Source organism: Cygnus olor, chromosome 7 (genome assembly GCF_009769625.2).
Source record: "Cygnus olor isolate bCygOlo1 chromosome 7, bCygOlo1.pri.v2, whole genome shotgun sequence".
Classification (NCBI taxonomy): domain Eukaryota; kingdom Metazoa; phylum Chordata; class Aves; order Anseriformes; family Anatidae; genus Cygnus; species Cygnus olor.
In genome coordinates this window covers 10,352,131-10,379,490 of record NC_049175.1, presented here as the reverse complement: position 1 = coordinate 10,379,490, position 27,360 = coordinate 10,352,131, and the positions used below count along the sequence as shown (strand labels likewise).

Here is a 27,360-nt window from a genome sequence, read left to right as displayed (position 1 = left end):
TGTTTTAAATTTTGAATTTCCCAATAAATGAATAACATACTAAAAAAGCAAACAAGATCTGACATTATTTAGTCTAAGTTTCTAAAATGGCATAACATCTGTAGCTAAAAACAATTTTGAATAACTATATTTAACTATAGCAGTATTCTATTATTCCTAGCTCATTTTCCTTACAGACTAGGGGACTTAATGTGGTGTTCAAACATTTCAAACATTTCTTTTAATTGTTTAGTCCTTCCAGCAGCCAAACTGCAGCAAAAAGGGGGGAGAAAAATCTTCGCTCATATCTTTTATATATATTCATGTGACCAACCCATGATCTCAGTTAAGTGCCACAACTGTTCATTAACGCACATCACAGCCCCCCAGTCAGTACTGCAAGCTTTGAAACCGTGCCAGAAGCAGGGGCTCAACAAATGGCACTTTGACCTTTTCACTACTAACTTCAATCTTTATTAAAATCTCTAAGACGTCAGCTCTGTCTCCCTCTTTTACCATCTTTTATCTGCCTCAGAAATACCTAATATTCATTCATTAAACAGACAAGTTTGCTACATTCTTACGTAATGATAGATCCCCTTTTCACTTGCGATCGGCTTGTGAAATGCCTTTGATTAAAAAAGAGAAAGAAACGTGCCCTCCCCCCGCCAAACAGCTCTAAATTCAGATTGCTCACTCATTTCCAGGGAAATCGAGCATGGTGGCTAGTATTAAAAAATCTTGCAGTATCGAGGCAAATTCTGCTCCATGTTATGTTTCTCTTATTAAAATCCAGCTTAGTAACACATGAAATGCTCAGCCTGTTCTTTTCTTTCTTTTTTTTTAATTTCAGGTTGGCATCCTCATACCATCAGCCTGGCCATTTGTGCAGGGATAGAGACCGATTTTTTGCCCAGCAGGGTTTCCATTCCCAACAATGGAGTCACCAAAACCAGTAGTCCCATGGAGTAAAATGCAACTGGAGACAAATAGAGGCTTTGATCATTTTTATGGTGCTCAAATATAGATTGGGGGGAGAGAAATCATGTCTTTTTTTTTTGTTTGTTTGTTTGGTTTTTTGGCCTAGCAGTAAATAACTAAATATACGTTAAAGAGAAAAAATCAGAAAAAGTTCACATGAGTCATTCATGTGTTTTCATTCTTTGTAAACTTTCTGGCACACCCTATATGCTTCATTTCTTGCTTTAAATAAGTACTGGAAAATATGCATAGTATTTGGAACCAAGGGGAATGACATATTAATTCAAAGTTTGCTTTGTGTAAGTTTGCATTTTCCAGATTTGAAATGCAACTTCAAGGAAACTTAAAACTCGCCTGCAAGCTTTAATTTATACCACCCTTCACCCACGGATTATCTCGAACGTATAAGCTATTCGTTTAAGCAACACAGTGAAGTATCATCATTAGGTGGTTTAGTTGCCTGGGATACTACTATCAGCAGGGCCAGTGGGGAACCTGGGAAGCAGGAGCTCGAAAGGGGGAAAAAAGTAAACAAAGTAATGAGTAACAGTTACAGCTCCTTAAAATGTGTACATTAACCTTGGTATTGGGAAACTATTTGCTTTTTAGAGGCAGTACCCTCTGATTGAAATAATGACAAATATTTTGGAAATTCCATCCAAAGCCGAAATGAAATTACTCAAGCACACTCCACGAGAACAAAGCTTTTTAGTATACGTTCAAATGAACTCAGGTAAGTTTACAAATGGCCTATACCTAAAAGACCATTAACTAAAATTACATTTGTTTTTATTGAAAGACAGCCTCAAGTGCTGACATGTAATATATGACATGTGATACATAATAATAATCCTAAACCAGTTCTGACATAATATCTCCCAAGGCATAATAACCACAAATGACTGCTTTAGTTAAGAACTAGCCAGAAGCAAAATAGATCCATGTAAAAGTAGCTTTAACCATAAATACCTCAACAATATTTTATGTCACTTTGTAAAAAAGTTAAAGGAGTCCCATAATAATTAACAACAAAAACTTCATGTTCTTTACTATTGTATGGTGGTTGTGAAAGGTTATTTCATAGTCCCGCAGCTGCCAATGCTGTAAATTATGCAGGCACCAAGAAGCATTAAGGAGAAATAATAGCAATTTAAACCAAGGCTGACGTAATTCATGATAAACAGTCATTGGAAAATATTACAATGTTGTCTTTTTTGAGTGGGTTTAATCAGAAGAATGTGACCGTATTCTGACACAAACCACTTCTCTTTTCCATCGCAGGGGCGCTGGAAGGCGGGCTGGCCCTGCCTGCACAGCTCGCCCCGGGCAGGGCTGGCAGGCAGGGGAAGGCTCCAGCCAGGACACCGTGAGGAGCACTTCGTCAGGACAGTAATAATGGAGAAACGGTGGCTCCAGCAATGGCGTCATGGACCCCTGACATCACTCTCACATCTGTGATGAGAGCAGCTTGGCTTGCATTTCGCCAAATGGCAGAAAACAATTTTGATGCCTGAAACATAAAACTGGCCACAGAGTGGAAATTTGACACAGAAGGAATTAGTCATTCGCCTCCAGGACCAGTTAGCGGCTGGACACCAGTGAGAAAGGCACACGTGTAATAGGTGACAAGGCCCCCACCATAAGGTGCACCTATCACGCGCAGAGGAACGGCACGCTCGCTGACCCCATTTTTGCTGGAGCAACACACTGATCCGGCATCAAACGCTGCCCAATGAACCACGTGAGCCCCACGTCCAGCACACAGGCCAAACTTAGAAGAGGAGAAGAGCCTTCCAGTTACAAGCGCCGGGCTGGCATGGCTGTGCTACAGAGGCCCCATCTCCGGCCCCAAGGCCTGCCACAGGGCCAGGTGCCCAGCTGTGTGCCCGGCCTCCCGCCTTGCCTGGCCCAGCCCATGGTCCCAGGCCCGAGGCCCGGCCGAGTGCTGAGGAGCAGGGCAGGAGCGAGGGGCGGCCACCTCCTCGCTGCCAGCCCCTGCCCCATGGGAGCACACAGCGCTGAGGACGGCCAGCCGTGGTGTCGATGCTGTCCGTGAAGGAGTTTTGACGTGGGTTTTATGGAGGGAGAAATAATCTATCTTAATATTTACCCTGGTTACAGCTGCTGTTGCTAGTGAAAACGTAAAGAAAACAGCATTTGTTTCTACTGAAGTTCTTACAGACAGGAAGGTATTTTATCTTATTTTACCACACGTTACTTATGTTCACTTAGCAGCTTGCTGTTAATGTTGGGTGAGATTCTGCCCTGGGTTAACTGGTGAAAAACCTGAGTAACAGCCACTGGAGCGCATAGAGTTATTTTGGATTTACGCCACTGTAAGTGAGACAGAATGTGACCCCTTATCAGTGCCTTTTTGCTTTGAGTATACAAATATTTTATGCATTTCAATGAGTGACAGAATGCAAAACTTGCAAATATTTATTTTTAGATGTATGGGGAAAAAGCAATTAGAGCTAAAAATGTTAAGAATGAAGAAATCACTTAACAGAAGCAATTATGTTGGGCATATAAACAGCTCTGCCTTCAGACATTTTATTCAAATGCTGCAGAGCACACTAGAAAATATCAATTGTTTAAAAAAACTGCAAGTATTTTTTCACAACCGAAAAATCAATCATTATAAACAACATCTGGGGATCATTAATATCTTACTCTACAGTTGAATTAACAAAATAAGAAAGAGGTCTGACTGGAATCCAGAACATTTCCAGATTTTCTTTTTCAAGCTAAAAGCTTATGTTTGCAGAGGTGGGGTGTGAGGGAGGAGGAAATGTACGTTTATCTATCTACATTGTATATAGCACCATTATGCATTAATCATTACTTCCCCTCCAGCTATGTCCTGTTTTTGTTTTGAGAGTTAAAATCTGAAATATTTAGCTAAGCCACTCTACCCAGGACCTAGGAAAAGATTTGCATATTTTTCAGACTGTTGGAGATGCCACCGTAAAGACCCATCTAAGGAAGTCCCAAGTACCCACACTAATAAAAAGCCTCCATGCTCTTCCAATCACATTTTTAAATGCTTAAATGTTCTAGTGTTAGCAGAGGAGCGCTAACAGCAATCCCACTCTAATATCACATTTTTGTTAAGGTACCCTGAAAGCATCTCTCTGGAAACTTTAAAAAATGGTACTGAGGAAAGGGTAGAGGTAAAAACGGGGGTTCACAGCTTCTGAGTGTGTTTTAAAGGTCTACAGGATACCTTTTCCTCTTCCTGGAGAAAAAGCAACCTTCCACTTCCACTATGACAGTGTAGATGCCGTGGAGGGTGAGATCTAGCCGGGCGTTGTGTTAGCCCAGCCCAACCCTGCAACTCGTCCCGGCTGTCCCCAGGTGCCCATCCCTGTGCAGGAGATGTGTGGTGCAGGAGGCCCTGAGGCCCCCGTGCATGAGGAGGCCACTGCCCAAGCCCCCAGCCTGTGGACAGCACTACGGGGGACCTGCCCACGCAGTCCTGGTCAAAGGTACAAGAAAGTGTGGGACATCAGAACCGTACCCCTGAACTGGTACTAGTCATGCCAGGATCTGTTGTCCCCATTAAACACAGACTTCTGCAACACGCTCTTAGGTGAACGCACCAGACCCAGACCTCTGGTGCTGCCTGTGAATGAGCACACAGCAACGTAAAGAGGACATGATTCAGAGCAGTGTCCAGCTCATGGCGTTCTTCCCAAGGCTTTGGTGAACAAGGAAACATGAATATCTCCTCTCCCAGTATGCACCCAGTTTTGTGCATTATCAAAGATTTGTTCCTAGAAACACACATTAACAAACAAACACAAACCTCTTCCACTGTTGAGCTACCTCATGCTGGATGCTGATCTCAAAAGGTAAAAGGTGAAGGACTCATGGCACATTGATGGGAATCTTGCAGTTAATCACAGCTAATGCTAGCTGATTAAACATTCCCGTGACCTGAAAAATTACCATAAACTTAAGTGATAAAACATTATCTTCTAGCCAGTTTTGGAGACTAAATGTTGAGCTTGCTGGACTCGGTATAGCTGCTCTGTTCTTCCAAAGAATGAAAGCTGGCCATGTGAAACAGATACCAATTCTGGCTAAATTAACTTGTGACCTATTCTTGATCATTAAAACGTAGTTATGAGCTACATTGATGAAAACACCGACACAGATTTGAGGCAGCAGATGGATACAAACTAAGGAAATCCTGAAAAGGAAGGAATATTGCCATGCCAACCTGCTGGACAAGTGATCACCTAACATGATAGGAGAAGATTAGAAGACCTGAGATTAGAAAACCTGGAATCAGAGGAAGCTCTTGTTGGCTTTGCTGAATTTCATTGATATAAATTATCCTGCAGGTAGCCAAAATAATCGATAGCAAAAATGCTGACACTTTACCTCAGCTGAAAAACATTAAATAAAAAAACAGCCCTTCAGTCTTAAGCATGATTTTTATACTAGAGCTGGTTTAAAAGCAAACGCCAACTTTGACTCGCACAAATAAAAATGTCACCAACAGGAAAACTGTATTTCATTAGACTAGAAACATTCCACTCCCCTCCTCCCCCTCCCTTTTTGTTTTTTGTTTTTAACTTTCATTCCCTGCCAGGGTTTTGTTTTGTTATGTTTTTTCCCCTAAACAGCTTATCTTATCTAGGAGTCACAAAATTCTGTAAGCTAAGATGTATAATGAGAGCAAAGACAAAATTTCATCTACACCAAGAATAAGGGTACCGCTCTATATGTAGTAGTTTGGGGGGGGGGCACATCACCTATCCCTAAAAAGTCCCCTCTTCTTTGTAGCCCTGTCCTGCCATGGTTTCCCTGGTCAATGATAAGAAAGAAGGTAATTCCTGAAATCATCAGCCCCGAAACCCCAAAGGCTGGGTACATCATGGCTCACTCCTAATCATTCCCCGCCCACCTGGGCAGTGAGAGAATCTGTTTTCTGCATTGTTCTGTAGAGAGATCCAAGCTGGTGAAAGTTTTGTTCTGTTTTTGTTGAGGTGGTAGTGGCATTTTTTGTTTGTTTTTATTTTTTCACTTGAGATGATTTTTCCCAATGTAAGCAATATACTGTTAGTTTTTTTTTTCTAGGGGGAAGGGGGAGAGAAGGCAAGTGGGAACTGCTGTGCCTTTACACATCATTAACACAATGAGAAGTTTCTCTCTGTATTGCTCTTCTTATGGCAAAATGAAGAAGTTTCATTTTTCAGAGGAAAAAATGATATTAATACCACAGCAGGCTGCAGTTCTCTCACTTTTTGGTATGAAATTTTTTATAAAAAAATTGGCCTTTATAGGCAAAAATAAAACTTTTAACCTTCTTTTGGGGGTGAACAAGTGTTTACAGCACCCCAGGGACCAAACAGCTTTTTTAACGGCATACTGGACCCAGCCTGCTATAAAAGTAATCCAGGATGATTTAAAAATTACCAAATATATTTTAAAAAGAATGAGAAGAAATAAAGTATTCAGTTTTCCCTCACACCCCTGTTTATACAACACGCAACCCCATACTCACAAAACCAAAGACAGGCTTCTGGTTCATCTTTAGCAGGCAGGATTTATAATATTTATCCAGCAAAACACCATAACAAATCTTTCTGTGCTGGGTTTTCAGCTGGTGAGGCTGATGAAGCTGCAGAAATCCACCACCACCTGAGCATACGACCATTCTGCTTCCAAGGTGCACGTCTGTTTTCACAGGACCGTGCATCCCCCAGGCTGGGGGCAAGTGGAAGTCCTGCCGACAGACGAATCTGTGTGCTCACTGGCTGCAGGGGTACACTTGGTGGCGCAGCCCACGGCTGGGTGGAAGAAGCCGCGCTCACTGATGTGCCCTGGAAGTCAGTCCCTGCAGCAGAGCAGGTACAAGGCTGGCAGAAGGCCAAGTCACCTTGTTTGGACAGGCAAACACAGAGAGGACGTGTGCTGCTCTAGCAACAACTTCGCGCACTGATTTCTGGCCAGGAGCCCTCAAGTACATCTTCTGGATACCATACAGGCAGCTTTGCCTCCAGCTACATCTCTTTGGACTATAACAAAACTATTAGAACTCCGATTTTTTCATTCCTTCGCTCTTGCAGCACGTATGACCACACGGCAAATGCTGGTAAATTATATGCATTTACAAAAGTTATGCCACAACAGTAACCCCAGTGGCTGATAAATCAAATGAACTTTGAAAAACGTCTTTACCAATAATCTCAAGTTGAAGAGAAACTAATTGTTCAGCTGTTATATATTCTTGGTATTTTAAGGGAGCAGGGGAATGAGGAAATAGTATTTGATTTTTTTCACATGTCAATTAATACGAGCAGTTAGGTAAAGGAACACGAAGTCTAGTCTGCACAGGGAAATAAAACGAGGCCACCAAGAGCACCGACACTGTTTGGTCACTGCCGGATGGAGTGCCAGGGCTCCCCACAGCCCACCGCGTGCTGGTGGCACCGCCAGCCAGGGCTCGAGCCTTCCTGCGCCAGTTGACTGCGGACAGCTCGGCTCCCACCTTCTGTGCGGGTTCAGAACATCAGAGCTCTTGTTCCCAGCCTGCAACACCATTGTTTTGTTATCCAGCTGGAAACCAAGCCACGGGAGAAGCAGAAAAGGACACATGAGAAGCTCAGCCCCGAATACTCCTGCCCAAACCACTAAGGCACGTGCCATACAGCAGTAGACACACGGGAGACATGCAGACACAGGTAGATGCTCCAAGCTTCCCGCACCCTTGGCAGTGCTGAAGCCAGAGGTGAAGCTTCCTGCAGCCCTAACCCTTGAAAGGAGCTCTGAGGAAATAAAGAGGCCATCCACATGGGACTGCCCAAAGCATCAAGGCCTGAAGTGGCTCACAGATCTCTTCCAGCCATGTCTGTGGGAGCTGACAGGCAGCGTCTTCATATCTTCACTACTTAAAAAAGAGAAAAATCCCACAGCAAAAACCCAGAACTTTCCACCTTAACTATTGTCAACAAAACTTGATTTTCATTCCTCATTTCCTGCTTTATTTGTTTTTTGTTAACCTCCACAGAATGGGGAAAAAAAAAAGGGGGGGGAGCGAGAAGGAGTCAGAGCAGAACAAAATGTTTTTGTTAAAAAGGTATAATAAAAGTGGGGATAATACTTCCTGGAAAAACATTTCTCTCTATTAGAACTGCCTAACAAGAACAACAGCTTACACGCTGTGGTGAATGGGGCTCTTTGTAAAGGTATTTCTGGCGTCTCCCTTGTTACATGCTGTATCTACTGCATGGTGTGCCTATGCTCAGAGAAGGTGCAGCACCTTATCATACAGCAATGCTCCTGGAGAAACCCTGCAACCATAGCAGGCGTCTTAGGTTCTCACAAAGACTTTCATAAGCCATACTGTCCCAAATTTTGTTCTTGCTTTAGAGTTTGGAGAATTTCAGGTAATGGGGAAATACACGTGGTCAGATCTTTTTCCTTTTGCACGCTTCTTTCATTTGCAAGGTAAGAAATAGCCAAGCCCTGCAAATTAAATGTGTCTGGATCTCTTTATAAGCACCTTTTAAGAATTTTAGTCACATTTCTGTAATCTGGTCTCCCCCTCAGATTTGACTGATAAATACCAGTGCCTCAGAGTAATCCATTTATCTACTGTACCACCCTGCCTCTGTTTAGATCTAGCAGTCATCACTTCCTACACGTGACATCAATCTACATGATATCAATGTAAACTGTTTGTATAACGAAGTGTTGTACATTTTATTGTCCTGCCAGTGAAGAAAAGGATAAAATAGCACTTTGCCTGTTGCCTTCAACAAAGGTAGTATAATTGACACCATACATTCTGCAATATAGAAGCAGAACCATACATTGGCCAGTTTTTTCCTTCCTAGCATAGCAGGGCTTGCAAATTTTACCACATCATTATTTTCATAAAAAATACTTTTAAAGAGTAGTACATTTTTGTTTTTATAGGCATTGAAAAAAATCTGCTTCTTAAACCAAACTAAATTTTAAATACACACTATTAATTTCTATGGCAAAGATTTCTGTGGCTCTGGTTTGATAATGAGATAATTGCCTTGCAAAGGTCAACAGAATGGCATAGTTAGCTTTCAGAGACTGAACAAAGCACTTGCTATGGTTCACTAAGCGTAGTTTCTGTATCACTCCACATCTCTTTGATTCATCTATTACTAATATTCCATGATACACTTACATTATGGATCCAACTATTTCAACAAACCTGTAATCAAGGAATGACCCTGAATAAAATACTCTGCGGAAAACAGATGGTACGCTCATCAAACGCCTTCAAGCCTAAAATAACCTTTCCTATATGAGAAGGATAGTCAATTAAAACTGAACTTTATATTCTGTGCTGAAGCTCAGAGTAAATAAAAATCAACACGATACTATTGTGTTATTGGATCAAACTTCCAGGACATTTCATTCATTTTTTTCCACCACACCCACTCCTAAGAGGAACCAACACTTTTATTCATAGTTCATTCAAAGCCTGTAATGTTTTGTGTAAGTGGACTTGACAATTTGGGCCCAATTCTGCAAAAGCTTGACACAACAAAATTAAAACTATTAACAGTAGCAATGTGCTCCAGCACCAACACTGCAGGAGGGCAGACCTCCTGCCTTCTGGAGGCTGATCAGTGCATGGTGCAGCAGAAGAGCAGTCCCACACCGCCCCAGAAGATGCCTCAGTTCCACCCGTTGGGCTGGTGTTTCTCTCTGGCACACACACCAAAGGCCCGGACTGGGCACAAATTAGCAGCCACCTTGCTAAGGTCAGGAAAATGGGGAGATTACTGTCCCACCACAGTCATTGTTGAGTCCCTTCCCTCTCACTCATGTTATTGTATGTTAAATGCATAAACCAAAATGGTCTCTCTGGAAGTCCCCCATGAGCTTCCTTGTGTAGATGTATGGATCTCACACAGCAAAGACATAGCCCACCGCTACGCATGCAGACTGCTAGCATTAGCTGCAGTGCTCATCCATCTGGAGATACTGGTAATAAAACTTGATTCTTACAGCACAGCTACATAGCTGAAGAAATTACACCAGCCCATTACTGGAGCTGCCCTGTTTGTGTGCAGAATATGCACTCTGCCACATGCTTAGCAGCACACCCTCTGCACTTGGGTTGACTTAACAAAGCAAAACAAAACCAAAGTGTTAAATCACCTGGCAGCTATTGGAGGCACATCTTGCAGCCCTCTCTCCCAGATGTGCGGGGCTGTGTACTCCTCTGGAGCGGCAGACTATTCTCCGCACCCTTTGAATTAAGAGGTCACCTCCCAGAAGTGCCTCTGCACTCGGAAAATCAAGCTCCTAGCACTGGCAAAATCCCTACTGAAAAAGCCCGTCTTCCAGGAAGGCCAGAAACACACAATCTATAGCTGACATTTGCTCAGGGCCCTGGGAGCATACGCGCAGTTGATGAGCGCTGTGCAGCAGCAGTGGGACACACAGGGAGTCTCTCCTGTTTTGCATTTGTTAGCATACTGCACCAACAATGACCTTAAAAAAACAACACACGTTGTAAAGTTTTTGCAAAGACATAGGCTATAGGCTAATGGTTAAGGTAGATGGATTTCAAATCCAGTCAATGGATCCTTTCACTTACACTGAGTAACTGTGCTCTACCCTTGTAACATTATCTTTGATTGTGATAAACTAAAGTTGCAATACTGAGATCACTAGCAGTTAGAAGCCTTCAGTCTCAGAGGAAAGAGCACATTTAGACTTAACATTTCAAACATAAATAGCATTGGTTCACTTTAAAGGAATCACATTTTCCCCTTGGAAATCAGTGGACACTTAAGAAGAAAAACGTCTTTACTTCTGAGAAAAAGAAAATAGATGTAAAGTGACTTACCAAACTCATCACATATGCTTTCATTTTCTATAAGAGTTGGATGATCAAATGTATCCCGACAGTAGAAGATTTGCGGGTTCTTGCTTGTTACTGCAATGCCACCCAGGGCTAGAACAAACTCATCTGTTAGTATTGAAGAAGGCTTGTCCTGAATGCGCTTTAGCATGGAACGATATCGACAGTACTGTGGGTAGCTGAGAATTAGCAGGTTTGAATCTTCATCATCTTCACCTGGAAGACGAAAAAGGAAAAAAAATACTATGTCAGAAAAATACAAAACAAGGTTGTTACTCAAGCAGCTCAGAAAACCCATGGCCCATTAATTCATTCTTTTCTCAAGACCTGTATTTCACAGCATGGTGATTTAAAAAAAAATAAAGGTTAAAAATAGAAATTTTAGAATAAGTTTATTGAAACAGTTTCTTCTCTAGCTTTCTGTCCAGTTCTGCCACACTTACCCACCAGGACTCTATCTGATCAAGTAAGGGAGCACCACTCTGCACAAGCTGGCCAATGGCCTGGATCAAAGCGATCGCCATACTTTGCCAACTTGGCTGCTTTGATAGAAATATTATCTGTCATTCTTACTCAGGTCTCTATACAACACCACTGAACTCATGTTTATACCACCTAGCACCTTTTAAAAATAATAACAAACAAGCCCCAGAGAGCACAGCTGCTAATGCTCCTTTGAAGTGCCTGGTACTGGCATCCATGACAGGCCCCGGGCCGGGGAGGTGGGCTGATCTGACCTGGGCAGTGATGCGAAGCTGCCCCAACAGGTGGAAGTAACTTTCCTCATGTTAATTGCAAATGCAGTTAAGGCTCAATAAAACACCTACGGAGCTCAATGAGCAAAAGGAATTTCCAAGCAGCTCAGACTGTTGAAAGGTAGGCTCAAAATGCAAAGCAATCCCAAGCTCGCTCCTTTCCATTCCCCTGAGTTTTAAATGATATTAGGCATAAAGGTGGCAGATTCTGAACTATCACAATCAAGTTTCATCATATGATAACCAGCAGGAAACCTAACAGCAAAAAAACAGAGATGCAAACATGAGAAATTATTCATTTGCAGGTATGCAGCCAGTACTTAACAGCACTTCTTTTTATGCTCATTTATCTCCTCAGGTGGGGTAACTGAACATGCCTTTCCCTGCATGCCAATGAAGACAAAGCGAGAGTATGCAGCTTATGTTTTCTGCTCTACTCTGATTACTGAATAACTCAGCTATTTCTTCTGTCGGAGACAAAAGGTCTAATATTTAATCCCATTACTAATACTGAAATCATCCTTCTTCCCATTAAAGTAAAAATCTCTTCAGATATTGAAAGAAATGTCAGATCAGTTCTCCCCAGCTAAATACGATGGCACAGCGCATCTTGATTTGTGTGAGGCGATGGAAATGTTGACACATAAAAGGCTGAATTTTCAGAAGTCTCTGGAAGCAGATAGATCGCCTAGAATGTCACCGCCACAGACTGCAGTGCATTCAGCACAGCAGAGGGACTCGGGAAGCCCTGCTTGCACAAGCACAGCTCCCGAAAGCCATCGCTTTTAAAAATTCAGAACTTTGCCCACCACCCGGAGGTAGGTGGGGAGATCAAACAACTTGTGTAAAAAAGTAAAAGTAACGCGGCTTGGTAAACAGCATCTACATTGCTTTTCTGAGAAAATAAAATTCATGGCTCCAATGCTCCTTTTGGTCAATAAGGCTGTGGCCACGCTTTGTTTTCAGCAAGTATCCCATGAGCCTACAAAGCAGCGTGACCGAAGGAACTGCTCCTGGGATTAAGACAGTCTCTTCTTTATTAGGGAACTCTAAAATCAGACCAGGAAAACTGTTCTAGGAATTAACAAGCACATGATCCATCCTTTAGCTCCTTTGAGAGTTTCATACACGCCTGCCTGACAGTTATTACTACTTTATACCTTCGTGTAGATAGTGGTGAGCTGAATCTGTTGATCTGACAGCACTTCTCTCATGCCAGGATGTGGTCAGCTTTTTAAACAGGGTGTATATAAATGCACGTCCCACGTGCCTTTGTAGTAAACCATTAGTTTCTAGACAAATGTGCTGTAAGTCCCTGCACAGAATTATACAAACTTCCTATCCCTGACAACTAACATCTTAACTCAAACCCACGGCATAAATTAAAATCACATCATTTTTTACAGGATCACTCTTACACATGCTTGTGCAACTCCAATGAGTACTTTATGATGAATTTTTTACTTCCCTTATTCACTCCAGGTTCAACAGAAACCTCTAAGAATGAATAAAGACTGAATAAACTGAAGATTTGCTTAGTGAAAGACAAACAATGTTCCTGGAACAAAGACTTTTTTTCTCAACCACACCCACACAAGAAAAATCAAAGTAGACCAATCCCTAATAAAATGCAAGCCCAAAGAAGAAGTATTTTTCTTCTAGCAAAATCTAACACGTCATGTAATGGTGGGCTTAGTGTATACTGCTGAATATTTTTGATACATGTGATCAGAAGGAGTTTACTCTTAGGAGGAGGAGAGATTGAACATCGATCGCATTCCATTAAAATCCAGAAAAGCAATGTAATTTCTCAAAACACTTAACTGAGGTCTTAGAAAACCATGATGCTGTATTTCTGAATCTCATTCTAGCATCAGTAGAGAGAACAAGGTAAAAGATAATACCTACAGTATGCTGCTTGTAAGATTCCACTGAAATTACTCTAATCCTATGCTTATACCATAATTACTTGTTTTAATAACACCCTCCGATGTCAATTTTTCATTTACTTATATGTTTCGGAGCTGAAAACAGAGTAACTATAATTACAATGCAAGGTTCCGCCCCTGCGTTACGAACATTGCCTATATATGCACAGATGTAATCCAACAGTTTCCTTTGTGAGGGGTAAAGAGAGCAGGGATTTGGCACAGCCTGGCATTTATGTTGGATTACATGTTCTTCAAGTTGTCTTTGTAAGTAAGAGATGCATGAAATGCCAAACACAATGAATCTATGCAAGAACTGACTTTTCAAATCAGCACAACCATTTTTAATATGTAATGCAAGACAATTAAAAGCCCCAAAAGAAGAAAAGCCTGCTAAAAGCATGAATTCCTAACAAATCCATCTAGAGCCAGAACTATTTACAGAGAGAACAGAGAAATACAAAAATGTAACTCAGCTTTTTGTTTGCTTGTTTCGGAAACATCAGACTACAATGTTATTGCTAACCGCCATAGTCTACTCTCAACATCAGTAAGCATTTTTTTCTTTAAAAAGACCTTCACACCAGGATTTTATAGAGCTTGATGGAAAAACTATGCATGTTCCTTCCTGTACCTAATTACCTCAACTGCAAAATCTGCCAAGTATTTTGCCCTTTAGTTCTTTTAATCGTATTAGTGCAAATGCATTTGGGTGCCAACAGAAACAAACATTTAGAGATTTTTGCTTAAAAGACTCCAAATATGTATTCGGCTCGTGCTAGAAAAGCAGACGCTCCACTTCTTCCCAGAAAGCAGAGAGTTATTTCTTCAGAAGAAATATGAATTTGTGCCTCTTGTAAGACTAAATGTCTAGTTTCAACCCAATTTAAGTAAAATAATGTCAATATGAACTGCTCTCACAATGATTTATGCTACCTTCTGTTACTTTATTACATTAGACATTCCTTTCTCGAAGCTTTATACTTTTTGCTGTGCGCCTAGCAACCACATAAAGGCTGAGCAGCAACTTTACGCACTTGGCACAGCTCCAGGCTCGCCTGTTATTGATAATTATATTGAAGTTTCAATTTAATTGCTACTCTGTTGTGACACAGAATATTTTTTGTAATGAGGCATTTCCCATTTTCTGTCCATTCATTTTTTGTGTTACTGAAAATGATTTTTTTCCCCAGAAAACATAAGCAGAACAATGATGCAGATAAGAGGACGTACATCTGTTACTATCATTACCAACACTGCAATGTGAAGAAAAAAAAATTTAGAGGGAAAAAAATTGTGAATATAATTTCTCGGAAGGTAATTTTCTTTTCAGTTTAAGTGCTCTTATTCTTCTTCCAGTTACTCAATGATTTCCTGTTCTAATTACAAGACATTATACAGAAAGTCATTTTTAAAAAGGAAATGTACTAGAACAGGAGACTAAATAGCGTCACTCGCTTGCTGTGGTTTGAAATTCCAAACTTTTGCATCTATTTCATCAATTCTCCATTCTACCTTGGTGCAATATATTCTGCCACAGATCTACCATCTCTTCCAAGGCAGTTAACACAAATGTATACATCAAAGAGGAAAACATACTTGCAGTTAAACTGCAGGCAAAAGAGAAAATATATATATCTTTTTTTTTTCCTCTCCTCACTGTAGTTGTTAAGTTGGAGGCAAGCCAAGCCTAGGAGTGGAAAATATTAAAAGTTAAAAAAAAGAAAAAAAAAAAGAAGAAGAAAGGTTGATTAAAAAGCGAGAGAAGAGATATTCAGTTCTAAATCTAAATGAATAAGCCACAAACTATTTCATAAAAACATACTGTGACGTAAATTACACATCAGTATTGCACTGTTGTGGTTATTTTGAGAAATGGCTTGTACTGTAAGTCAGCTGGTAAAACCCCACCCTTAATGATTTTGTAATTCTCCATACAGCAATCAACTGGAGCAGTCATGAAATTGCCAAGAAGGAAAACAGACAGAGCTGTAGAGAGTTTGTAATAAAAAGATAATGTACTTTTAACATAACAGAAGTAGAAGATTGGTTTTATTAACTAAAAAAACTACTTAAAAGGTCCCAGGCTTGCCATTTGTTTTGATAAATGTTAACACAGATCTTCATAAGATAAGCAATGGAAGTATCAGGGGAACCGGATAAAATGGGACAATGCTTTGGTGTGTGGGTAGCAAATTGAGCAAGGGAGTTATTTGGAATATATAGCGAAAATGAAGGAAGCAGCAGTGCTGTGTCCATCAGGCTTCCCTCCCGCTCGCAGTAGGAGCCGCTCTGCCTTCTTCCATTACGCTCAGTTACTAAGGGGGTGTCCCAGAGGATGCACAGATCATAATTAGTTTATCACTGCCTGCATGCGTGGCGTTGGCCATACCATCAACATGCAGCCGGCACAGAGGGAAGGGACGGTGCATCTGGATGTCCGGAGGGACTGGGACGGCGAGGGGTAGCGGAGATGCATGAGCACAGGCAGGACCCCCAGGTCAGGAGGGTGCCTTGACCATTGCAGAGCAGTGGTCAGGTCCCGTTGCTCCCCCAGACCTGGAAAGAGGCCAGGGCCTCAGCAACCCACTGGTGCACCCACGATGGGACTTGTTTCATTTCCTAACACAGCTCTAGTCAACGACAGATGTGCAGATCCCTCTCTAGTCAGACAGATCTCCTTACAACCTGCTGTTCTGTAAGGTGTGGATCACTTCACTCTCTGGAGTTGCTACTGCCTCATCTCCAGTGACAACTAGCTCAGTTTCGGGGCTTAACCTGCAGATCTAATGAGTGACATGAATTACAACGATGTGCCAACGCAGTCTGTCCTGCGCCAAAGCAATGGTCCAAACCCATGCTAAATCATCCCCTCGCAGCAGATACACTCGCCATCAAGATATGAAAAGGTTGCCCTCGTCTGCGTTAACAGACTTTGGCTCTTCCAGCTGTTCAGACAGGATCCGATTCTCCTTCCTTCCCGTTCTGCACCTTTGGCCAGGACTTTCCGCAGCACGGGAACAAGGAGAGATGAGATGAAGATGCACACAGCTGACCCTTCCAAGCCAACAACCGCAGGCCAGACGGGCGCATCTAAAACCTGCCTGGTCCAGTAACACCCCACGGGGGCACAGCACAGCCTGTCAGCAGGCAGAACGAACTTAGGGCACTACTGGCTAAAAAACCTGACCACCTCAAAAATTCCAAGAGCAACAGAAACAGCAGAACAACGAAAAAGTAACTAGAAGGAGGAAGAAGAAACTCGGTCTTTATGACCTAAAAACCTTTAAGAGGAATCTTGAAATGAGAACACCTTCCCCTATCGCCCCCCAGTCACAGCCTGCCATATACTCCCAGTTCATCACCCAGGTAGCTGCAGCTGGCCGAGAAGCAACGCCAGTTCTCACCTCCTCCTCCGGGTACTCCCATGACAGAAAGGACAGTTCTCCCAGAAACAGCCGTCAGGGGAGAATTATGGCAGGCTCCTTGCTTGACCACCCCACACATCTCATCACACAAGGCTAAGAGCTCCAGCAGGAATCCACCTCCCTTTGCACCAGGCTGCCATGACCTAGGATTAACAGCTGAGGAGCTTGGGCATCACTGGTATGAAAGTACTGCTGCATGCTCTAGCACACCAAGCCACTCTCACTCCAGGGATTAGGTCAGATTTACCAAATGCAGCTCTTCCAGGCCCCCCTGCCTTGTCATTTCCCTGTCTCTGTTCATGCTAGTAATGCCACTTGGTATGCCCTGGCTGGCTAATTAGTTACAGGATCTAAAAATATTAATCTAAGAATCATATTTCTCTCACAGATAAATGCAAATACAATAATGATTTAACCCTGCGACATGGAACTGGAAATCTGTGTTTTTTGGGTTTAAAACAATTTGGGTAAATTATTGACACAACAGGGATACTGCTTTGTTGGCAGGACCCACACTACTCCCGCTCGCTTTGAGAACCCCCCTCTATTTGAATGCTAATGCAATCAAGAACAAAGGCAACGTGTTGCAGGATATGGAACACAGTGATTACATTTATGTTTTCCAGATAATGATGATGTTAACAAGTTGCCTGTAATTCTTATGTGGACGTTTGCCTGCCTGATTTTGCTTTTAAATTGATCAAAAGGCAAAAGCTATTTTGCCAATACACAAAATACCATGTGCAGCCTTTCTGCCTGTATCAGATATTTCTTCCCTTGTAAGGAGGAGTCAGAGCTAATTCTCAGAATTTTGTGCCACTTCCCCAGTTCTCCATTTTCTGTCACAGAGCCAGAAGAGCATCAGTCGTTCAGAGAATTCCTAAGACTAGTGTAACATCTGAAAGAAAGAGAGGACTTAAAAATCTACTGGAGATTGAAACTACTGTTCCACCCAACAGCAATATAGTCATTTAAAAAAAAAGACAGCACCTTCTCATGAGTACTTAACGCTCACGGTTGAAGAACATTTTACAGTAAGTGATTTGGATTGGATTTGTTCTAGTCCTACTTAATGGGGATGAAACCGAGTATGTTCATCGATGGCTGAAGCAGCAGGTCCATATAATCAAATCTACCATAATATTTACCCCATCAAATCGCTGAATTTAAACCCTAAGTTTGCTTTTTGAAGAAGACAAAAGAAATTTAATGCCTAAAAAGTTTCCAGACAGACATTCAACATCCTTTTTCATACCCTGATTCAATACTCAGCTCCTCATAACTGCAGCTCCTGCTCTGTGCTCCCCGGACCCTCCTGTGCCATAGGAAGCAGGTTTATGAGGTGTTTCCAGGCTCCAAAGAAGAGTGACTGACAATCGCCATTTCCAGCTTTTATATAACCCTTCCATCCACAGCCCTCAGACTGCTTTATGGAGATGAGTAAAAATTATTATCCCCATTACACGGAGAGAGAAACTGAGACAGAGAGCGCTTAAAGGATTTACTCCACAACATCAAGCAACTTAGAGAGCAATGGAGACAGCAAACAGCCCAGAAATCCTCATCGGTGGGGATTTCTGGGTAAGTCAGAGTTTTCCTAAGTTTCCTCGAAAGGGAAACTCAAAAGGCCTCCCCAGGATGGGGCAAGGGCTCTGTGTCGAGGTGCCTCTGCCACCACTGCCACCTTCCCTGCCCTGCCTGATCCCAGCCACACTCCTTCATGCCACCGAGCATCCTCCGCTGCCTGGCTGGGACTGCCTGGCCCCTCCGCGGGGCTCAGGAAGCCTTACTGCAGGTGAGTGCCGCTGCAGCACCTGCAGGAGCACAAGAAAAGTGAGCTGGTGCCACGGATGCGGCCAAGTTTGGGGCCAGACTGTGAAACCCTCTCCCTGCCCCTCTCCTTCCCCTAATTTCCTTTTCTATTTAATTCCTCAGGGCACAGGAGCGGGCTAGCCCATGGCCAAACAGCCACAGATCACTACAGAAAACCGCTCTGAGAGAGAAGGTTTTTAAACTGCCCTCTTAGCTTTCTAAAGCAGATGGAGACGGGGAAGGGGGAGATTGATTGTAGAAGGGAGCACATGCTGCCTATCCTCTTGAATGTTCTGGGTCATGCGGACCATTCAGGTTGAATGTACATCAGCTTTAAAACAAGTATTTATGCTGGTTGTCGTGGTTACTGATAAGCAGCTTCAATTCTGCTGATAACAAAAAGAAGAAAGAATTAAAAAGGGGAGGGGGGGCTGAAAACATAATTTGGTAATATGACGAAGCCAAGAAGAGGAATTAAATCACATTAAACAAGCCAATTGTACTGTAAATGGCTCTGTCTCTGTATTTGCTTTTAAATCATGTAAGGCTCAAACATGGCAGCTGCTTCAGTTTTAACAAACAAACAGTAAAAAACCCTTTTAATAACGAAAGGAAATAATGATATACTTTGCTTTAGCTGAATTCAAACATAATTTAATTTTTCCTGAGGTGAGATTTGCACAGGGAACAATCAGATAATAAGTGTTATCATTCTCATAGACAAAACTGAACCAGCACTTTGCAATTCAAAGTGCTATTTAATGCACCATTTTCAGCAGTCTCTGAACACCATCCAACATACCACTGAACCACGCTTCAATACTTACATGTAAAGCCTGATCCTGCAAATACACGAGCACGGGAGTAACGCTACAAACACAAGTACTGGTATTGCTGCTACGGCTGACGCTATGCACTCCCTAAAGAGTTTCCATGAGTGGGGTCACATCCAGTAACTTTTCCTATAACACCTTCTCTTCATCTTTATTATTATTCCTATGATTATGTGTCTTAGGCTCCTTTCTTCTGAAGTGTAGCACTGCACAGGTAAAATAATGGAGAGTGGAAAACTCTTGCAGAGAAAGAGGCAGCTGGAGCCACTGGCAAGAGAGGCACGTACTTACTTAAGGGGAAGACAATTAACCACTAGAACAAGGAAGCAAAGGCAGTAGCAGGTTCCCCAACCCAGTGCTGAAGACTGAATCTCTTTGTCTGAAGATATCCTGCAGTCCCACCATTTTTAAACTTGGGCTCTGTTACTTGCCTTCTGTGCTGAAGAGGTGAAGAGCACCATGGCAGATCTATACTTGCTTGGGAAAATGTTAAGGAATGAAAAATTGGAAACAATGGAAAGCCACTGAGAGTTACACTAAGTTACTGGGCTTAATATCAGCATAACGGGGTCTCCTGTCATCTCTTTCCTCTTTTTGTCCACACACCATTCGCACACAAATGAGAGAAGTGTACGACGCAGCCTTACTCATAAGGGACTGTTACACCACCACTGCCATATAGCAGAATCAGTCGCCTTCATTTCCCATTACCCCCAGACGCATGAGTCAAAAGCCTTATCTCCGTGCTTCACGCAGGGCCTTTCACTATCGTTCTGAAAATTCGGAGGAACTTGGCCCTCCTCAAAATAGCAACGGCAGAAGCTGCCGGTCCCAGAGCCATGACACAAGGGGTGGAGGGTGGAAATGATCCGATGATTTAAACAGTTCAGCTCTGCTTTTGACATTTATGCCCTCTTTGAAACCCTTAATGAAGTAACAACCCTGTTAATTCTTGCCGGGTATTTAGTACACATAAAAACTGCATTATCTACTATTTACCATTTACTACACACAAGCAGTATCTGGCTCCGTATAAAAATAACAAGCTCACTGTAACCCTCCGCTCCCTAACCATACTGCTGATTTCTTTGACACATGGAGAAGTGAGAATAATTACATTTTACTGAGTGCGTCTCATTACACTGATTTAAGTAAGATTTCCAAAGCTGCAAAAATATGCTTTTCAATTTCATTTGTTTCTAGCAATTCACTGAAGATGGTTAGTAAAACCTTCAGAAATCATCATCAATATGGACAAAAATTGTACCCTTCTCATGTGGACATTTGACAGAGGGATAATAGGGTCTAGAAACACCACAGTCAGACGTTTCTTTTCTATTTAATGTTTCCTTCTGTGCCAAACATAATATAACAGACAAGTGTTAGAGAGACATGCAGGGGGGAGCCTGAATAGAAAGCTTTAAAAGAGGTCCTTAATAGAGAAGCAGTATGCTTAGTCTTCGACAACATTCAGTGGCAATTTATTTGCAGCCATTTTCTCATGTAACCTTTCACACTGGAGCAGGTAAGATAGAGCACAAGACAATTTGTCAACTGCCAGATATGAACAAAAGAAACCATTTTTAATAAGCTTCAGTAGCCCCTTGTATTTGTTTTGCAACATGTTAATAACTTTTTTGGAAGCCAATCAAAGGCGGGAAGAGCAAAAGAAGTCAAGCTGGGAAACAAAAAACCACAGTTAAACAATTTTACAGATAAACTTGAGTTATCATCTGCAGTGTAATGACGCTTAAATCCAGGAGTGGCACAGAATTAGAATTAGCATGATGCTGTTTCTTAAAAAAAAAAAAAACAAAACCGCAGTTACAAAAATGTATTTTCTCCAAGAATTTACTGTCCTTTATCTCATCCCAGCACAGGATGTATGTGCTCCCAAGGACAACCCTACTCCAGCTCCCCTCCTTCCCTACGACCGGGTGAAAATGAGCAGGAGGAACAGCACCAGGAAAGGGCAGCCGGACACCGCCAAACTCCCGGCCACCAGGTACCCAACATCTCTGCACCACACTCCCCCAGCATCTTGGGGCGTCTCCCCTCCTAACCGAACGTCTTGCATTACATCCAATTGCCCACAAACTGTTGCTCTGAAAAACAACCCAAAGGCAGCTGCAGTGGCTGGTAAAGGTACAAGAGTGAGCCTGTGGTTGCTCATTTAATCCCAACCTGCATCCCAACAAGGCTGACTCAGGCTGAAGAGGAGCAGAAAGAAGAAGGTGTAAAGGAAACGGGAACTAACGTGCGCCCTCTCCTAGGCAAAGAGGACAAAAAAAAATGAATGATACGTAGAAAAAGATGAACAAACCAACTGTGCTGAGGTTGAGCAATGCCAGAGCCTGCCTGTGTGACCAGGCTTGTAGTACTACCTTTTTTTTGCGGTACAGCCGCATTTCAGTAGAAAAGGAATCGGTCACAGGTGTGCAAGAGCTCGTGGGCTGGTCAGTGCCTATCCCACAGGCAAAAGAGAACATACAGAGGGCTGCCTAGGAATGGCATCTACTGATACTTGTGCTAAAAAGGTCTAGCCTAGCAAGGCTAGGCTGCGATCACTGGACCAAATGCTCATCAGAGCTCCCAGTTCCATTTCTAAGGGAAGCACCTTCTGGTGCTGAAGAGAAGTCAGAGCACCCAAATAGGGAGGCATCAAAATCTCAACACCTTAAGCTGAAAAATCTGATGAAGTGTTAAGCAATTTCATTAATGTTATTAAAACATAGAAAATTCCCTCGGAAAATTTCACACAGGTTTTCCCATCTCATTGCACATTACTCATGGCCTGAGAGACGTGTGAGAAGCAAACGGACAGAAATAAAGCTTCTCTCGAGTCAGCTTGGACCAAGCCCTAGTCTCACTGGAAGAACAACCAGGCTTGTGGGCTTCAGTGAGAACAGGGCTGGGTCCTTTGAACTAGGTTATTGCGGCACCTGTAAGAGAGGTACAAAAGTTTCTGGTCAGAGAAGATGCACCAGGGAACAAAAGGAGCTGCCAGTCAGACAACAACCCTCCTTGTTACAGTGATGAAAAGACTCCCAGACTTCAGCAGACACATGCCTGCACAGTTTACTACCCTACCCCTCAAAGCAGATTTTGCCTTCTGAGGACTTTGCAGGGGAATCTGTTAGGCAGTGGTGGAGGGAAGGAACAGAAGCATTTGCTCTCCAAGAAAGAGGAACAGCCTTTGAATAAGCAAGGGCTCCCTGTGATGGGAACCTGCCAGCCGTCCCCACGCTCCTCCTGAGAACCACAATGGTATTTCTCTCCCCTCCTGCAGGACCAGGAAGCGGTTCCTGGAGAAGAGAAGCCGCGCCACCTGAATTGTCTGAAAAGGCCTCAGGTGGAGGCAGGGTGAGAAAGGATTTCAGGACAAGTTATGCCTATGAGCTGAGGAGAGCAAGCGAGTATCCTCCCACTCCTTTCTCTAGGCAGACTCTTTCCAAGTTTTCAGTGAGAGCATAAGTCTCCAGCGAGTCTGCCCAGGAAGGGCCCTGCGAAGGGCTGCCAACGCGCCTGGGAACAGTGGCTTGAGCCCCGCTCTCGATGGGCCTGGGCCCGACCTCCAACAGAGAGGAAGGCTCCCGAGCAGAAAACAATCCTAACATAGTATCTACCAGTCTGGAGTGTGCTCTAATAATAGATAGCACTGTCTATTTCAAAGCACTTAAAGGACGCTAATTAGTCCTCAGGGCATTCCTATGAGGGAGGTAGATAGATAAGTATTATTTCCCGTTTTACATATGAAATAACCTCCTCAGAGATGTTCTGACTTGCTTAAGGCCACTGAATGAGTCACCGAGCTTTGCTCTCAGCAGGTCCTGGCTCCCAGACCTGTGCCTAGACCTTCAGCAATACCTCTTTCACCAACGCAAGTGCAAAATCTTCACTTCAAACATGGAGTGAGAGAGGAAGGAAGATCAAGGAGGGGTGATAACACTGGGAAAAAACACTCTCTGGGAAAGGAGCTTCCAGAAGGATGACAAAACATAGCCTTGTATCTGCCGAGCACTAGAGATGAAATCTAGGGCAAGGACAGATGAAAAACATTCTCTGATACAAAACTGTAGGAGTTTTTGGTACACACGCTATTCACTCACAGCTATTTACTGTGATTTGTCACCACCATTCATGGCTGTTAAACAGTTTTTGATTCTTAACTTCCAGCATGGCTGTGAGCGCTGAAGCCCGTGCCTGGGCAGCAGACAGCAGCCCTGTCACACACGCTCGGTGCCTACCTGTAATTACAGGCACGCACCCACAGGGTTACGCTGAGCTCGTGTTCCACGCTGGAGATCACTCCAGTACATATGTCCCCACGTCACTGGACGTGCCTCCCAGTGACACGTTCCTTTTCAGCCCGCAGCCCCATCCCACTGTATGGATGTGCCAGGCTCCCGAAAACGTGCCCATGGCCCCATGGCATCCCTGTGCCCCCCTGCACCACCAGCACTTGGTGCTCGCTCTCCTGGGAGCAACCGGGGACGTTCTACTGCTGGTCCCAGGCTCTGGAGCTTCATCTCATCTGCACAAGGCAGCGGGATCATCTCACACCTCCTGCCCCTGCCCCAGGGGTGCCAGGAGCATCAGCACCGAGGCCCCACACGGAGCTCACGGGGCTGCATGGAGCGAGGTGCTGGCTGCAGGAGTCCCTCGCTCCCTACAGCAGGCACCCACCTCCAAGCTCCCATCCGTGCAAATTCAGTGAACTGGAGTCCTTGGGAAAGTGAACACAGTGTGACAGATGCCGAGAGCACTCACTCACTGCTTGTGCTTAAAAAAAATCTTAATTTTTGCTTCTACAGTGTTCAAGGACCAATCTCCAGCAGCTATCGGCTACGCAAAACATTATTAATTTATCAGAGGGGAAAAAATTATTTATGCGGTGCATTATCAATCTTAAATGGTGATGTTTAAGTACAAGTCTGATGAAGTATATGCAGTGTAATGCAGCTGCTTTGCATTTTGATTCCTTTATTTATAGACCACGGCAAATTAATAACTCAAAAATGTTGTTTCAGGCAAAGTAATGGACACACAATAAAACTATTCATTTCCTCAAAGGTCACTCTAGGAGAAGCATACATTGTTTAGAAGCCTACCAACAATGCTATTGTTCCAAAGAAAAGTGAAAATATATAATAAGCAGTTAGTGCATGTATCTGCATTGGAGACCCTAGGCTAATTTAAAGTGCAATCTTAAGGCAATCAATCATACTCTAAAATTACTTCATTTTCCAAACTGTTTACACTTTTTAAGTTACAAATCCACTTTCTGCTATTTCAACTCACGATTTACAGCTCCAGATTTAGCCTGCCTTGGCTTGCTGCCAAGCGCTAGTCATGAGGGAGCTAATGATCTGAACAGATCAGTGTTTTATAATGGAGAAAAGCGCATGTAAATTTCCAGTATGTCTGCAAGTAATCAAGGCATGCTGACTATAAATGAGGCGGCCTGAAATTTATTTTAGGAGAAATATCTTAAAGCCGCACTTTTTATCCGGGCCAAAAAAGAAATAAAAAAAACCCTCTTTTTAAAAGGTACTCCAAGATTATTCAAAATTATTCTAAATGAAACTGCTAAACAAACAATATGTTAAAGAATAGTACAATAGCTAATTTCCTTTAGTGTTTCTATCTCGGCCAGATCATATCCTTATCATGGCAAGCTGGAACATTAAACTCCCTACTTCATGGAATCAAAACACAAGAGTGCTTCATATTACATTATAGAAAAATGAGCCATTCCCTACAAACAAGGTCAGATTTCTGGAATGCCAAAGGTCTACATTCAAACAGGGCCGGGAGGAGGGGAGGCTTTGCCCACTCCGCTCTCTGAAAAGCAGTGGGAAACTAGACCAGCAATTTAAATGCGTTTTAATAGCCAAAATGCTAGAAAGAGAACAAGAAGTCTCTTGGGAGACAATGATACTTACATTAAGCATGATCTTTATTGTTTCATTACAGTGGCATAGCCAAATAATGACTTTGTGTTACTGTACAAATAATGCCGGATCCTCATTTTCTAGCGGAAATAATTACTCTATTCTATCATATTCTGTTTACTATCAACCTACACATGCACTCCCCCCTTGTAGGCACTGGGTTGTGGTAGCTTTGGGGCTGGACTGAGAAAAGTTTCAGGTTTTCTCCTGTTTTTAAAGACCATACCAAGGAGGCATATTCTGACCCCAAAATGGCTTTAAGAATGGAGCTATAAATATTCTTGCATTGTACTTCATGAAATTCAATCCATCATGATGGATATTTCAGTTATAACATTATTACATGCCTAAACTCAATTGTATAATTGGATAGGGCCAGAAACAATAAGCTGGCATTGCTTTGTTACAGCATACTACAGCTTTAAAATACCTGTAATCATAAATCAACATAATTATTTGAAGCACTGTCATGAAGCAGAGCAGGAAAAGAAAAAATAAACTAGCTGGTAGAGAATCTCATTTTACTTTCTAGAGACTGAAAGTTTTTACTGGCTTTGAGTCTCACCACCGCTGCAACTGGTGAAGTCTTTCTCCTTTCTAGGTCGCCTCGAAAGGCACCTCCTCCAGAATGCTCGCTTTTGTACAGCTTTCCAACACGCCAGTGGAGGAGCCCTGCGGCACCGCAGCATGACAGACGTGGCTCCCGGCAGCCAGTGAGCAGGGGCACGGGGAGCCAGGCAGGGGGAGATAAGGGATCCCACTCCCCACAGCCAGCCCGGTGCCTGGGGGCCCTGGGTCCTGCCCCATACATTGCTGCAGCACCATGGGTCACGCAGGAAGACCTGCAGAGAGACAGCTGAGAGCCCTCCTTGCGGTGGGAGCACAGGCAGCTGAGCCTTCCCTCTCCCAGCTCATGAAATATTTTGCTACTCACCTGCACAAAATAATTTGCTAACTCCTCCCTGACCTCTCTACACTTCTCACCTCGCCACGGTGATACCAACTAACCAACCATTTCTGGCTCTTATTTTTTTTTTTTTATCCCCAGAACTTACAAATGAGAGCAAGAGGGACCGCTCTGATGGACAGCCCCTGGCTTTGAAGAAAGTTTGTTGCCTGTTGGTTTCTTTTTCCTTACTGCCAAGTAACTGGCAGTGGGAGCTGGCCCTGGGGAGACCCCAGCCAGCTAAGGCAGTGGGCCCAGCAGAGGTGAGCACGAGTCCTGCGGTGCCTCCCTGATGTACCGACACCCCGGGGTGCTTCCAGACAGAGCACAGCTTGTTGCTTTAAGAGGCAAAAGCACTGAACCTGGCTTCAGCATTTCTTCCCTCCCCTTACCTACCATTACGCAATGGGTCTCCAAATCTCATCTCCACCCACCTTCCAGCCATGCAGAATTTCATGCTCACTGGAGGCACTGGGCTACAGCACGACTGAAGTTAATATTAAAACATGGATTCCTCCTACAGCTTCACTGAAAAAAAAACATTGAATTTGCAGGGACGGACATCTCCAAGAACCTTCTTGTTCTGTTTTTCTTGCTGCTGTCACATTTTTTTCTTTTTCTTTTTCTTTTTTTCTTTTTCTTTTTCTTCTTCTGTTTTCCCCCCCTTCTTTCTCTTTTGATCTTTGAAGGTCTCAAACAATGCATCTTATTACTTTTGATACCTATGTGGAGAATGTTAAGTCTTTCACAAATATAGTCTCTTGGCCAAGTGCTTTATGGCTATTAGAGCTCAGCAACATGCAGTTTTGTGCATATGCATTCATACAGTTTCATCATAGATAACTACACGTATATACATACACAATAAACACAATA

At 43.0% G+C, this 27,360-nt stretch overlaps 1 protein-coding gene across 1 annotated transcript in view; it reads right to left on the bottom strand.

Annotated features, from left to right (window-relative positions):
• The window catches only part of ARID5B (AT-rich interaction domain 5B), a 116,399-nt gene that overhangs the window by 61,295 nt on the left and 27,744 nt on the right, over positions 1 to 27,360 (bottom strand). The window contains 1 exon segment of the mRNA XM_040563772.1: positions 10,814 to 11,044. Within this exon segment, the coding sequence (XP_040419706.1) occupies positions 10,814 to 11,044 (231 nt within the window).